At 42.1% G+C, this 15,661-nt stretch overlaps 1 protein-coding gene across 3 annotated transcripts; it reads left to right on the top strand.

Annotated features, from left to right (window-relative positions):
* The first annotated feature begins 30 nt into the window (after positions 1 to 30).
* slc44a2 (solute carrier family 44 member 2) lies at positions 31 to 15,610 on the top strand. 3 transcript variants are annotated; one of them, XM_012831192.2, is made up of 22 exons: positions 31 to 183; positions 3,112 to 3,160; positions 3,603 to 3,676; positions 3,847 to 3,931; positions 4,111 to 4,195; positions 4,651 to 4,773; positions 4,886 to 4,946; positions 5,500 to 5,629; positions 5,770 to 5,853; positions 6,303 to 6,415; positions 6,979 to 7,110; positions 7,465 to 7,564; positions 7,660 to 7,752; positions 7,979 to 8,063; positions 9,026 to 9,288; positions 10,127 to 10,221; positions 10,494 to 10,597; positions 11,129 to 11,202; positions 11,300 to 11,370; positions 11,505 to 11,593; positions 11,797 to 11,881; positions 12,353 to 13,915. In XM_012831192.2, the coding sequence occupies exons 1-22, from the start codon at positions 72 to 74 to the stop codon at positions 12,862 to 12,864; spliced, it is 2,619 nt and encodes an 872-aa protein (XP_012686646.2). In that variant the 5' UTR covers positions 31 to 71; the 3' UTR covers positions 12,865 to 13,915. The 3 variants fall into 3 exon arrangements, with proteins under 3 accessions (XP_012686646.2, XP_012686647.2, XP_031419692.1); XM_012831193.3 differs by lacking the exon at positions 12,353 to 13,915 and adding an exon at positions 14,280 to 15,610 and having other exon boundaries at positions 34 to 183; XM_031563832.2 differs by lacking the exon at positions 31 to 183 and adding an exon at positions 924 to 2,367.
* Positions 15,611 to 15,661: the final 51 nt, after the last annotated feature.

The following is a 15,661-nucleotide window of genomic DNA, read 5'->3' as shown; positions in this document are numbered from 1 at the left end:
GGAACGCACTACGGATAGTGCAGCACAACATACCGTTTGCGGGTTTTGGGCAAACATCGTAGCTACCGCCTATGCTGGCTTCAAGTACTCAGTCCTCCGAGATTTCACCCACAAACTGGTTGGTTCGAAAAATTGAACCTTCCAACATGGAAATGGAAGAGAAAAATGGCAATTCCAAATATGGTAAGTGATCATTTACCCATTGTCGCTGTATATTTTCCTTTTTCTTAGCGAATGTCTTAAGAAGAACAGCAAAATGGAAACAATGACTAATGCAAGCGAATAAAATGGGTGGGGACAGCATGGGCATCATAGGCAGTAGTCTAATTCTACTTCTCAGTATTTAGATTCATTACCAAAAACATACTTACAAAACTTGCACATTGATTGTGTTTTAAATGACTGGTGCCAACGATGTTTTTTTGAATACCAACCTTCGAATAGACTGGGTGTAGCCCCATAGGTTTCGAACGAGAACATTTGCAAATGAAGGAGACCGTTACCCTAGTGGTAAAAATAAATCAACCACTTTAGTTTCTCTGCTTAACTTAGTCTTACATTAAAAAAAAGTGTAGACCTATCTGTCTGACTTATAAGGCAACATTAACCGCTCATAGTCGGCGCTGTGTACTGTAGTTTGCATGAACCTGGTGGATCTTCTGAAGATGTGACATCATTCACTCAGTGAGAAGCATTGTGTGCGATGAACTGCTCTTCTTGTAATGACTTAATGAATTAGTTAGGATGAAGATAGTTAGCCAGTAGGATGTTGTTTTATACGTAGGAAGCAAGCAGGAAACCAAAACATGCCACACACACAGGCACTCAGCACTCTCTCTCTCTCTCTTTCTCTCTCTCTCTCTCTCTCTCTCTCACACACACACACACACACACACACACACACACACACACACACACACAAACAAACACATTCACTCAGACTCAGTCTTTCTCACTTTCAATCTCTCGCTTAGTTTACAGAAAATGTCTCCATGTCTAAACTGTATCCAAAAGCCATACCGCAAATGTATGTTAGGATTAATCATGGGTGTATCATTTATATAATAAAACACAGCCCAGACCTGCATGTTTAACAATTGAATTGTGCTGCAGTTCTTGATATTTGCAATGGTTTTAAAGAAGAGGTTATTTTCCTTTGAATAGTGCTGATGTTATCTCAGTCAACAGACTGAACATGCATTTCTTAAATCCTGAATTCCTCACCTATGTCCTGTTTCCGTGCAAAGCTTTTTGGTGAGGTCCCCAACAACAAACCAGCTCCTTCTTTTGTCTAGGAAGCCATAAAATCATCTAGCCTTTGCTCTGAACCATTGCCTACTGACTCTTGGACAGTTGTCTCTTGCCCAGTTGTTACTATAACTACCGAACAAAGCAGTCAGACTATATCTGCTTCAGTTGTCATGAGCTGTTTAAACCTGCAGTGCATTTGTTGTCATGAGCTGTTTAAACCTGCAGTGCATTTGTTGTCGTGAGATGTTGAAACCGTATGAAAAGCTCTGGCTGCTAAACCCTACGCTCCCAGCAGCCACCAGACAAGCTGTGAACCAGACAGGCAACAGCCTGTCAACAAACTCCCCACTTTCAGTAGTGTGGGCTGCCGAGGACACAGAGCTAATGTCCAGTCTCATTGTCTGGAGCTGGACACTCAGCCGGCCACAAACAACCTATTGTGACTCTGCCTAAGGCTGGGCGCTGGTGGGCAAGACTTATTAGATCTGAGCGCTCAAGCAAAGCTATTGAGAGGGAGGTAGGTGTGCTACAAAGCAGCCAGTCTGGCCTTAGGAAGGAAGCAGTTTGCTCTTTTTCTCTGAATTTGTGAGGCGAGGCTTTGGCTTGTGGAATATTTAGATTAAGATTTTGGGTTTGGGGTTTTATCACTGTTGTTTCAATGTTTCAATTAGTTGAAAAGTGCAAAACAACAGATACAATATGGTAATGGTTTATCGCCAAGTGTTTTTTGTCCAAAGTTGGCATACTAAGACATCTTCACTCACCATTTCCACCACAGAAGAACATGACACTCTTCTAACATGGATGTGGTGTTAACTACTGGATGTGAAAATGAAAGCAAAGCAGAACCGCCACGCAACATCAACACCCCGAGAGTGGGGAATTAAGGAGGTCGACAGAGAGATGCTGAGCTGTTGTTTTGTCTCTCTTTAGCTAGTCTCAGGTGGATCATCCTAAGAGAACACTCTTGAATTTGGTCTCTGCGAAGATCTTTGACACCAAGCAGTTGACAGGTTATAGAATACGGAAATGTGGTAGTTGGGAGAAGACAAAGACAGGAAATGGGCTAAATATAAATATCGTTACTGCACAGAAGGGCGAAACTCATGGCTTCTGGTGAGAAATGCAAGATGATTTAAGGCACCATGCTGCGTTCTTGTTCTTGAGAGAGATGTTATCCAAACCAAATCGGTGGTGAAGGTCCTCCACTGTCTGTGGTGACCGTGTCTGCTCCTAGTTATGCACATACAGTTTCCTACCAGTTAAGGGTGAGGGTGAATTGACTATTATTTAAAAACGTAAAGGTAGACACACATGTTTTATTTGATTCCTTCTATCCATATGTGCTGCCTCAGTTCTTAGTACTTCAAGGCCACGTCACTGATGATTGATGACATTTCATTTTGCACCCTTCCTGAGTGGAGGTGTCAAGGTTTTAAGATGTTAACTTTTAAACACAGGAAACGAGAGGTTGTAGTCCACCTCCCCCCTGAAATATTGAACTCAATTCTTGTTAATGTTCTATTAAGAAAAAAAAAGTAAAGTAAAAATGAAGTAAACTTTTTTTTAAATTAATTTTAAATATAAACTCAGCTGTTTTGTAACTAAACAAATTATTTCTGACCTAGTAACTGAATATAACTGCTATAGCCATCCAATAAGCCTAGACAGGGTTGTCAAGGAGCAATATGGTTGGTTGCTAGGCATGTCTGTCTTGGCAGGTAAGAACGAATGGTATGCCATGATCTCCCCATGTGAAAATATAAACACATATGCTCATACGCTCACACACAAACACAACCCACATACGCTGGGAAACAACATGTACACAGTGTTTATCACAGTTGTGTTTCCTTACAGGCGATGCACGGAAGTTTGACCCCACTTTTAAAGGCCCAATTCATAACAGGTGAGGAAGAGGCTTTTCCACATGTGCAGTGTGGTTTCTAATAATACACCACGTATGTCTTATATTGTGCAGTGTGGTTTCTAATAATACACCACGTATGTCTTATATTGTGCAGTGTGGTTTCTAATAATACACCACGTATGTCTTATATTGTGCGGTGTGGTTTCTAATAATACACCACGTATGTCTTATATTGTGCAGTGTGGTTTCTAATAATACACCACGTATGTCTTATATTGTGCAGTGTGGTTTCTAATAATACACCACGTATGTCTTATATTGTGCAGTGTGGTTTCTAATAATACACCACGTATGTCTTATATTGTGCAGTGTGGTTACTTATGATACACCACGTACAGTATGTCTTACCATGTTGCTTTCTTCTGTACTATTCTGTACAATGTAACTATTTAATAAACAGTTAAATGCTCTCTATTGACAGGGGTTGTACAGACATCTTGTGCTGTATCCTCTTCATCTTGGCCATCCTGGGCTATTTTGCGGTGGGAATTCTGGGTAAGTTTTCACCCTGATATTTAATTGTAAATGACAAATTTACACACACATTTCATTCATACATTAAATATGCCATTTTTATTTCTGCTCTCTCTCTCTCTCTCTCTCTCTCTCTCTCTCTCTCTCTCTCTCTCTATATCACTCTCTGTCACTCTTTCTTCTTCTTGTAGCTTGGTCGAGAGGTGACCCTCGTAAAGTCATATACCCTACAGACAGCCGAGGGCAGTTCTGTGGGCAAGCGGGGACTGAACTGGAGTAAGTTGACTCCATTCATATCCCTTATGTCTAATGCATCAAATGTCATAATGTATTCAATTAGAAAATCATCCTACTTTCACATATCGGTCCTTGACCCTACCGCTTATGTACTGTTCCCACGAATAATGTTTCTTTCTGAGAGATTTTAAACATCTCCATCTGTGTTGGTCCTGTAGGAAGAAGCCTCTTCTGTTCTACTTCAACATCATGAAGTGTGCCAGCCCACTGACCCTGCTGGAGTTCCAGTGCCCTACCCCGCAGGTCCATACACACACTGAGCATTAACTCCCATTCGCTCTCTCATTTTCCCCAATGCACAAAGATCTTGTCACAGGAAATAAACCCACTCTGTTTGCCAAGCTAAATTAGAGTAGTTCTATTAAAGTAGGTTTGAATTGGGTTAGTGTTTTGAGAAAAAAAGTACTGTTATGTTTGTTGGCAGTACCATGAATTGGTAAACTACTGTTTATTGTTATTGTCAACAAACAATTTGATCATTCTAGTATTTCATTTTCTGTACTGTGTATTCAGTGTGTATAGTACTGTGTATTGACACTGTATGTATTTGCACCCTGAAATTCAATTGAATTCTGTTCTATTCCATTTTATTTTTATAGTGTCAAAACAATTAAATTGTCTCAAAGTGCTTAACAGAGCACAGGGCCTGAACTGAACTGAAAAAAAGAGTTCTTATCCAGTTCTTTCTATTTGGACAGATTTGTGTGGACACATGTCCGAACAAGTTCCTGACGCTGGCGAATGCCCGTCTTTCCTCTAAGGAAGGAGAAGACATGAACTATTACAAGAAGTTCTGCAAGGATGTAGACTTCAGCCAGCTGGTTTGTATTTTAAGAGATTATTCCCCAGTCACTGAGCTGTTTTACCTTTTAATATTCATTTTTGAAGAATGCGTCTAATTGAAAGCACAAAATTCTATCTTTCTATTTTCAGACTGTCGCAGAGATCCTTAGGGATCGCCTCTGCCCTGGAATGCTCTTTCCCAGCAGGAACTGTAAGTATATGTTAAGTATATGTAAGTGTGCATGTATTACCTGAGCATAGTAGATGTGTTCTGTTAAACAATATACCTTTCATGTCCTCTGTGTTTATGCAACATTTTACGTTTACATTTAGTCATTTAGCAGACGCTTTTGTCCAAAGCGACGTACAAGGGAGAGAACAGTCAAGCTACAAGCAATAGAGACGTAGTGTAACAATAAATACTATTTTAGATAAGAAGTAGAAAAAAAGTGCAGGAATGTAAGTGCTGTAAGTGCAAGTTAAGTACTATTAGAAGTGCAAGTTAGGAAGGGAGGTGCTCTCTGAAGAGTTGGGTTTTCAAGAGCTTCTTAAAGGTAGAGAGGGACGCCCCTGCTCTGGTAGTGCTAGGCAGCTCGTTCCACCAACGTGGAACTACGTGTAGCAAGCATGGTACAGATTGAAACAGATTTGTACAATGTATGGATGATTAGAAGGCAGTATTTAACCAGTTGATTGCCCTGTCTCAGTTTCAATGTATGGATGATTAAAAGGCAGTATTTAACCAGTTGATTGCCCTGTCTCAGTTTCCCGCCGGTGCCTGCCAGACCTGGGGACCAAGAAGGGAGGAGTTGTTGTCGTCGGCGACAACACAACTAGCTACATTGATGAGGATAATTTGACCCACAATGCCAGTGATCTCTTGGATGCTGCAAAGTAAGTGTTCCTCCCAGTCTTACTTTTGGATTGTTCTCCAAGCCAGTGTGTACTGGTAGAACCATAGAACCAGTCTGGTCCGTTGCTGAGTGATGGTTCAGGCAGTGAGATGCGCTTGCTGCGTGTTCTGTGTTTTACAGGAAGTCAAACATTGCCATGGAAGCACGCCAGATTTTCATGAGGATCTTTGAAGACTACACTCAGTCCTGGCACTTTATCCTGATGTAAGCGTTTGTTTGGCTGTTTTTTTATGCATAGCAACCCAAAACCCGGAGAATTCTTTCTGAATAATTGTCCTGTAACTTTAACTGTAGCAAACAACAGTTTATTTCGTATGGATGATGACAATGATTCGGAATTACCAATTCCGAAATTTTGTTTAGTTGTAAATTCAGAGTGGGATTAATTTCCACTGGTAGTGCCAGTTATATTTGGATTAGCAAGTGAAGGTGGAGTCTGGAATGCAGACAAAGCGCTTTTAAACTCAACCCCATTCCTAAATGTCATCTTTTAAACTCAACCCCATTCCTAAATGTCATCTTTTAAACTTAACCCCATTCCTAAATGTCATCTTTTAAACTCAACCCCTTTCTTAAATGTCATCTTTTAAACTCAACCCCATTCTTAAATGTCATCTTACTATGTGGACCTTTGTGACTCCTTTTCCCTGCAGTGGTCTAGTTATTGCAATGGTCGTCAGTCTGATCTTCATCGTCCTGCTGCGCTTCCTAGCAGGCATCATGGTCTGGGTCATGATGTTTATGGTCATCCTCGTCATTTTATACGGTAAATTGAAGTTTCCATCGAAAATATCAGAGACAAAGGTCTGGTTACTGATTAGGAATATGCACGGCATTACCAGATAGAGTGAAGTTTCAGTTTCGTGTGGATTACTGCAAGAGCCAGAAATTAGCCATTCTAATGTACATTCTACTGTGTCTCCTACATGCAAAGTAGTTCCCCTATCTATTTACTGTCTCATCTATTTATACATACAAAAGAGATATGGGGGCGATAGTGGTACAGTGGTAGAGAAGTCGTTTAGTAATCAGAAGGTTGCTAGTTCGATTCCCTGTCGAAGCGTCCTTGAGCAAGACACTGAACCCCTAATGTGCCATCAGTGAAAATGTAAAATGTGAAATGTGTATACATTGTAAGTCGCACATATGTAAGTCGCTTTGGATAAAAGCGTCTGCTAAATGTAATTGTAAATGTAGAGATACATTTATATTCTGGATTAGAATTGTAGGACTCAAAAACTGTGTTAAGTAGATGTGGAAAATGCAAGACAGAATGTGGACATCCCAAAGGTCCAAGCATCAAACGTAAACTTCCAAACGTCCTCACAGGGATCGTCCATTGCTACCTGGAGTTCGCTGCTCTAGGGGGGACCCCCGGGTCTGATGTCACCATCCGGGACCTAGGTCTTCAGACGGACTTCTCTGTGTACCTGCAGATCCGGCAAACCTGGCTAGCATTCAGTGAGTGTTTTAGCAGACGCTAAAGATTCAGCAACAGATTGCTCATATGGTTACTTAAGGATACTGCATCCTGTGCTGCTGGCTCTTGACATTTCAGTCGGTACAAAGAGGATTAAATGCTGCGGAGGGCTATTAACTTGTCCGTTGCATTTATCATTCAACCCAAGTCTCGTTCTCGTTTAATTCTGATTCCTTGATTGTGGGATTGTGGTCGTTGGTCTACTCACATTTTTGGGAAGTTATTCTTTTACCCGTCTTTAATTTTTCTTTCTTGCTTCCTCTTTTTTTGCTCTCTGTATTTGTCTCTTTTTCTACCTCTCTCTCTATCTCTCTCTCTCCTTCCTCATGTCTCAGTGATCATCCTGGCCATTGTGGAGGTAGTCATCATCATCCTCCTCATTTTCCTCAGGAAGAGAATCCTCATTGCCATCGCTCTCATCAAGGAAGCAAGCAGGTGAGCGCCGGACATGGACCCTGGAGCCTGTTCATTTCAGCGTATTTCTCACGTGCTGGTTATTCATGATCTCATGACCCCTTTTCTTTCTCCAGGGCCATTGGTCATGTGATGTCCTCGCTGGTCTACCCTCTGATAACGTTTTTCCTCCTGTCCCTGGTCATCGCATACTGGGGCGTCACCGCCGTGTATCCTTTTCTGCCCGTCTGAATCACCCACAGACCTTTGGGTTGAAGTTGAAGGGGGTTTCCCACTTACCAGTCAGATGCATATTATCAAGGAACAAGGAGACAAGGGCTACGAAGGGAATGTTTTAGTCAGGCTCACTTGTATACATTTACAGAAACATGACTGAGTAACATGAATGACTGAATAACTATTTTGTTGTGGCAGAATTCCTTGACAATCCCCCAGCTTCTTGTCTACCTCTAATGAAGCCATTTATAAAGTGTTCAACATCAGTGAGTGCTCCCGCTCTTTGGAGCGCTGTGACCCAAAGGTAAGCCACTCCCAAAGCTCAGGTTCTTCAACAAAGAAGGAGCCTTACAATCTAGCATTTTTGAAGACCATGATGCTCAAATTATTTATTTTCTTTATTGACATTTTATTAAGAATAATATAACACAAAAAGGACAGCCACATCTATGACATAGTTGTACATCAACAGCTGTGATGTTATTTATGATGATGACCCGCAACCTCAAGTGTTGTATTGTTTTGACACAGGTATACAAAGTAAAACAGTAATAACACAAGTTATTTTACTATTACTAATACTTTACTATTGCTGATTTCCTCCTCGAGGAGTTTAACAATTGGCCAAATCTCTGTATATACAATATCTATACAATTTTATGTAGACAATTTTAGCCTGGAGGGTCATCACATTTGGTCACAGTTGCATCTTTTTTAGAGTTATAGTAATGACATTTCCATGGCATTTATAAAGATGAGAAGTAGACCAGATTCTCCAGTCTCTAGAACGTTTGAAGCACATAAGGATTGCAGGCTAGGCCGCGCCACAGCTAATCATGTACAGCCCTCCAGATAAGAAAATCAGGGTATGTAGTTTCAAGACTGCGCGTACAACAAAACCGACATACAGACCGTTAGCTTTCTCCACAGGGGAAGTGGGTGGTGGGGGGGGGGGGGGTGTGTTTCGTGTGTTTCAGCTGTGTTTGCCTGGACCTCAAATGCAGATATGAGTCATACAGACCATGCATTTGCAGGTGGCATTAGTATGACTGTAAGAACACAACATGTTGCCTGTGGTCTGTGTGCACGTGTGTTTGTGTGTGTGTCAAGACTGTCCCCTTGCATTTCGTAATCATTACATGAGATTTGTTTACATCAGTCATTTTAGAACCATCTTTGGAGACAGGTCATTAGTTGTGGGGCAGATTTATTGATTCTGAATTGCTTGTGTGGCCTAAGTAATCTCTCCCTCCTAACCCTCTCCAGACCTTCAGTAAGTCTAACGTCACAGCGGAGTGTCCAGATGCTGAGTGCCAGTTTGCCTTCTACGGCGGAGAAACCCTCTACCACAAGTACCTGATTGTGTTCCAGTTCTACAACCTCTTCCTCTTCTTCTGGTGCGCCAACTTTGTGACCGCGCTGGGACAGGTCACCCTAGCAGGGGCCTTCGCCTCGTTCTATTGGGCCTTCAAGAAGCCCGATGACATGCCTGCCTACCCCATATTCGCCTCATTGGGAAGGGCTCTCAGGTACTAACACTGATATTGTACATCGTCTGTGTGTGTGTGTGTGTGTGTGTGTGTGTGTGTGTGTGTGTGTGTGTGTGTGTGTGTCTGTCTGTGTGTCTGTGTCTGTGTGTCTGTGTCTGTGTGTGTGTGTGTCTGTGTGTGTGTGTGTCTGTCTGTCTGTCTGTCTGTCTGTGTGTGTGTGTGTGTGTCTGTGTGTGTGTGTGTGTGTGTGTGTGTGTGTGTCTGTCTGTCTGTCTGTCTGTCTGTGTGTGTGTGTGTGTGTGTCTGTGTGTGTATGTGTGTGTGTGTGTGTGTGTGTGTCTGTCTGTCTGTGTGTGTGTGTGTGTGTGTGTGTGTGTGTGTGTGTGTGTGTGTGTGTGTGTGTGTGTGTGTGTGTGAGTGTGGCGCGTGCTCCACATATTGTATGGATGGGTAATGTGAGCCAATCGTCACTCTTTGGGGCTCAAGTTCCTAACTTCAGGGAAGGGGGTGGTGTGTTCAGAGGAAATCTAAAAGCCATGATGGCTAGCCTTACAACTGGCATGGTGTCTGACCCTGCAGGAGTCAGGTTTACACAGCACTGCACTCGATAAACTACCTTGTAAGAGTGTGGAAGACAACCCTTTCGTGATCGTGGGAGAAATTAGGTGTGGCCACTCGGGGGGAAAACAGTCATCAATAAAACATTGAGAGAGATCATATTTAGTGCGTGAATGTCTGAATGGACATGAATAATTCATGCTATGAACAGGCACAAGGCCAGCATCACCGTTGTCTGGTAAAGGGTGTGGTCAGAAGAAGAGCCGGGATAACTGACCTGAGACCTGATGTCACCCTCTCCTTCCCTCCCCCTGTGCAGGTACCACACCGGCTCTCTGGCTTTTGGCTCCCTCATCCTCTCCATCGTCCAGGTCATCAGGGTCGTCCTGGAGTATCTGGACCAGAAACTGAAAGGTCAGGAGGCCCTGGACGGGCTGAGAGATTATCTGTAATGCATGCATGAAGTTCAGTTCACAAAGTGTAATAGTCATGTCTTTAATTCCCTGGAGGTGAATGTATTGATGAGATATATTTACTGTTCTGTAAATGGCCTCAGATGAAAGTATTAGCTCTGTAGCTATGAACGTGACCCAGTTAATATATAGAGACTAAGGGTTAGATTTTATCAACAAGGTTTTGGAAATGAATTTGTATTGATCTTTGTTTTCTATAACTGTCCCCAATAGGAGCTCAGAATAAGTTTGCCAAATTCCTGCTAACCTGCTTGAAGTGCTGCTTCTGGTGCCTGGAGAAGTGCATCAAGTTCCTGAACAGAAATGCCTACATCATGGTAAGAGGATAGTCCTGGGTTGTGTGCACTTTTGGAGGACACTGAGCTCAGTCCTTGCTGAGTCCTCAGAACAACGCAGACTGTTGCTGGAACCATATTTGTGTGTCTGTGTCTGTGTCTGTGTCTGTGTGTTTGACCATAAAGTGGCATTAGCAATAGCAAGTCTAAAGCCAGAGTGAAATCTTCAGTCATTTGAAGGATCTATATCTGCAGTAAGGTGTATGTCTGTGCATTATCACAGTTAGATTATCACATTATCAGGAGTTATGTGTTCATATCCATTGCTGGTTATTTGTTGTGCTTTTAGACAGCTGCCACCTTCTCTACCTCTCACCCTCCCTTCTGAAGCCTTACAAGCAGACCTGTTGTAGTGCTGTCCCCAGATTACATGTCTTGCATTAGTGGCAACTTGGATGAATAGTCAGTGTTGACATTTTCTAGCAATAGAAGTACATGAAAAAAGCCTAATTCTACACAGGTTCTATTCTCCCCATGGTTCCAAAATGTGTGGTATTGTTTTTAATCCACTAGGTGGCGATATATGGCAAAAACTTCTGCACAGCAGCAAAGGATGCCTTTTTCCTTCTAATGAGGAACATTGTGAGGTGAGTTGTGGAAGTTTTGAGTTGTCATGCACCGGCACAGAGCTCATAAATGTTATAAATGATGTATTCACCTGCCTTTTCATTTTGATCCTTCCAGGGTGGCTGTTCTTGACAAGGTTACTGATTTCCTCCTCTTTTTGGGCAAACTGCTCATTGTTGGAATTGTGGGTAAGTGGTATTGACTAAAACTGCAAACGACAGTTATATTCCAGGTGGATTAATCTTAATACAGAATTGTATGTAAGGTAATGTTATCTTTTTTCTTTCATTCATGTTTTTTGTGTTCTTTCATTTGTGTCTAGGCATCTGTTCATTCTTCTTCTTCTCTGGGAAGATCAAGCCTATAGAAGATGCAACGCCCATCCTCAACTATTACTGGGTACCAATTCTGGTAAGGCATAGAGTTCAACCGTTTTAATCACTACATTTGCCAAAATGTCATGAAATCTAAGTGGTTTGAATTTCCATCCCAAGCAAAACTTCATCAGACAGTACATCCCATAAATGCAGTCTAATATCGGCTCTCGTAATCTGATTCGATGGATTTTCTAACAATGTTCTAAAATGATGTCCCCCTGTGTTTATGTTTTATAGACTATTGTATTTGGCTCCTATCTCATCGCCCATGGCTTCTTCAGTGTGTATGCCATGTGTGTGGACACACTGTTCCTCTGCTTCTGTGAGTAGTGCCCACTCATTCTTCTGTCTGTGTTAGAGTCTGGTATCGATCATGTGAGTCAGAATCCTAGCGACCATTCATGAACAGGAAATATCGTAGAAACCTAACAACAGAAAATCAAGAATATTTATTATAGCACACTATCTTTGGTTTGGACATTGATACATTAGTCACTTAAAAAAGAAAAACACACAAATGAAACCACAGTCCCAATGCTTTTCCCCACTGCACAGTGCTCAATCTGTCCCCTAACCCTGTTTCTCAAGTGCTTGAAAACATGTCTGGCAGGCGTGATGTTTCTGACTTTCTTTCTTTCTCTCTCTTTCCATTTCCTTTTCTACTTACCTCCTTTATCATTTTCCCTCCCCTTTTTTTCCACTAACCCAATTCCTAACTCTCCAAAACCCTCCGATGCATTTGTGCGCCCCCTCTTCCACTGCGGTGATTTGAAAAACGCTCAAACTCCATCAGGCGAGGACCTGGAGCGAAACGACGGCTCCACAGACAAGCCTTATTTCATGTCTAAAGAACTACACGAGATTCTGTCCAAAATCAAACCAGACGAACCCGACGAGGCTTCTCCACCGGCCCAAGTCCAAGCAGACGAGGAGACCCCGCTGCAGCAGGAGGATGGAGAGATCCAGGTGAAGCAGGAAACGGTCCTGAGGACTGAGAACGAGGAGGAGCAGCAGCCCCTCAACCAGGAGCCCCCCTGCCAGGCAGCGGCCGAGGAGAGTGAGCCGCCGCAGGACAAGACGCCTCCACCGCAGACGCCACAGGAGCCAGAGACTCAGACCGCAGAGCCCCAGACCACTCCTCTACTTAACGGGTATCTGGACGTGGAGCCTGAGGAGAAGAACGAGCCGGAAGTGACACCCCAACCAGGAGCAGTGGCAGCAGAGGAGGACGAGCAGGATGAAGAGGAGAAGCCTAAGGAAAATGGACCGCTAGAAATTGACACCCCACTCACTCCTCAGGACTGAATTCAGAATTGATCATGAGTCATTAACCTTAGATGGAATGACAACCATCAGGCTCGTTGAGAAATGTCTGGATATACCTTTAAGATTTAAATGGCTTGCTGTGGTATGCTGTTTGTGTAGACTGGTATGCACCAGGCAAATGTAAAAAGTCCATCTATCAACACTTCCTGTATGGATAAGGTAAAAAAAAAAAAGAAAAGCTTGCCATTCTGGGTAGCTGTAGGATCAGAGTCAAATTCTTATCTAGTCTTCTGGGTACTGGGAACTGCGGAATCGAGCTTGTTCTTTCATTAAGTGCGCAATTAAGTATATGAAAGTAAGCAGCTGTGCTACAATCTCTTGACACTAAAACTGTGGCGTTTGGGGAGGCATACAGCCTCTTCAATCAAACGAACAGGTCCTAAAACCACACACTATAAGGTACAGAACAATAAGTTGCGAAAAATGTGTCTTGTGTTGTTTGTTTTTTAGAAGTGTGTGTGTGTGTGTGTGTGTGTGTGTGTGTGTGTGTGTGTGTGTGTCTGTGTGTCTGTGTGTCTGTGTGTTTGTGTGTGCGCTCATGCACATGTGTGAGTGTTGTACGTAAAGGATGTACATTTTTACTGGTGCTGAATCTGTGCCTACTCAATGTCAAATTTGGATTGATGTCTTAATCGTGTCCCAGAGTACACTATTCTACTGACGCTACGTTTACAGTATGAGAAAAAGGCATAACCCAGTGCTCCTGTGTTTACACTCAAACCAGCTGACGCCAAATGGTCAAGTCCTTTCGTATGAAATTGTGATATCTAAACTAAAAAAAAATAATGTTGAGTTGTTTCTATAAATGTATGAATTACTTGCCGTGCTAATAGTTGCTCCAACAAAGTGATGGTCTGAAGAAAACAACACCTCTTTGCCTTGGGATTGTAGGTGGCGTTGATCACTGAAATTGGACATTCGTTTGCCTTTATCTGTCTCTCTTTCTACCTCTGTCTATTTCACTCTTTACTGCATGTTGTTAACATGGTCTATTACTGCTCTATTAAAATGCATCTTTCCTCTACAATAACACACTTTCTCTGGCTTTCCTTTACACACATACTCTTTCACAACCTGCCTGTTCTGTTGTCTGTTGCTAATGCAACCCATTTTAAAATATAGATTGCACTTCAGCATTAGATCTACACTATGTTGTTAATAGGAGGAAAATAACAGTGAAAGATTAAAGGTACAATATATATGAAATGCACCCTATTAGCTGTGTCTCACATTCCTCAGATGGAACATCTAAGGTAGGTTCTGCAAGTGCAGTGACAATCAGTCTGTCTGTATTAGTTTTTTTTTTTTTGGTGTTGTGTTACTGGTGTTGTTCTGTAGGCATACAGAATACCTGGCAGATGCGTGTGTCTCATTGCTGTGTGTTCTACTCACAGTGGAGGACCTTGAGCGCAATGATGGCAGTGCAGAGAGACCTTACTTCATGTCTGAGAGACTGCTCGAGACCCTGCAGAAGAAGAACGAGGAGACCAAATAAAAACAACTGGAAGGATCGCTTAAAAGAAGGACATTTCTCAGGGATGGATCAATTACAGTTCAGCCTCCATGCTTGCACTGATAACAAACATTCCTGATAATTAGTAATATTTCTGAGCACAGTATTAAAAAAATGGCTATCTCTCTGAATATGTCCCATAAGTCACTCCTGCAATGCAGAAAGGTATACTGCTTAGCTGATGCATGCTTTGCAGTTGAAGAGTTGGCTATTGAATATGGTTGCAGATTGAATATGGTTTTGTCTGGGGGTGTCAGTTCGACAATGCTTTATGTCAGTTGTGGTAACATAAACGTTGTGGAGCTGTGCGTGGTTTCTTGCACATCTTGCTTTTTACATGTTGATTTGTATAGACTTTGCCTTTCTTCTTGGGCACAGGTGTTTGGCTTTTTAAGCTTGTTTATGCAGTATTTTCTTTATTCTTATTCTTTATTTTTATTAGACTACCAGATGTATGCTCCAATTTACCAAAGGCCATAAGAGATTACATGTTGAGCATATTGTATGATGTGTGTGTGTGTGTGTGTGTGTGTGTGTGTGTGTGTGGGTGTGTGTGTGTGTGTGTGTGTGTGTGTGCGAGTGATGCAAATAGTTGTGAAATATTTGTGTAATGACTAATGTAATGCTAGTGCATGGCATGAATTGTTCCTAGGGTGCTTCATGATGTTTATTTGTTCTGAATTGTTCTATTGCACCCAATCAGTGCACAGTTGTCCTACAGAAGCCTTACCCTATAGACTGTCATGTAGGTTGCGTAGAACTGATTGAAAACTAACTGCCAGGGCTGATGTTGATGAGGGAAAGGGGTGTGGGTCAAGTCCCCTTTTCAGGGATCCCACAGCCTGGCAAACGTGTACTTTGTTAATAATACTTTACAGTCTGTGGCAAAATTATGCATGGGTCTGAACTCTGCTTTGAGCTTTTTCTATATGAGGCCAAAGTCTTTGAACATGCATAGGTTAACCGACTGGCTGCTTGCCGCGCAAGCAGATGTTATAATTATAGGTATTTAGCTGACGCTTTTGTCCAAATGAATTACAAGATGTATTTCTTATATGCCATAACAATTTTGTATGCTTGCTTGTGTTTTGAGTAGCCTAAATATTTGTAGGGGCCTACCCAGTAGCCTACTTCTATTACTGTTCTGTACAAACAAGTAAGAACTAAAAAGTAAGATGTATTGCAAATCTGTCATTAAAGTTGCTGTTTCTACATGTGTTGTAGATATATTGTTGTGTGACACTGTTGAAAGGTTTTCTGTTC

This window comes from Clupea harengus, chromosome 26, assembly GCF_900700415.2.
Source record: "Clupea harengus chromosome 26, Ch_v2.0.2, whole genome shotgun sequence".
Taxonomy (NCBI): domain Eukaryota; kingdom Metazoa; phylum Chordata; class Actinopteri; order Clupeiformes; family Clupeidae; genus Clupea; species Clupea harengus.
Note: the sequence above shows the minus strand (reverse complement) of the source record. Positions and strands in the feature narration are given on the sequence as shown.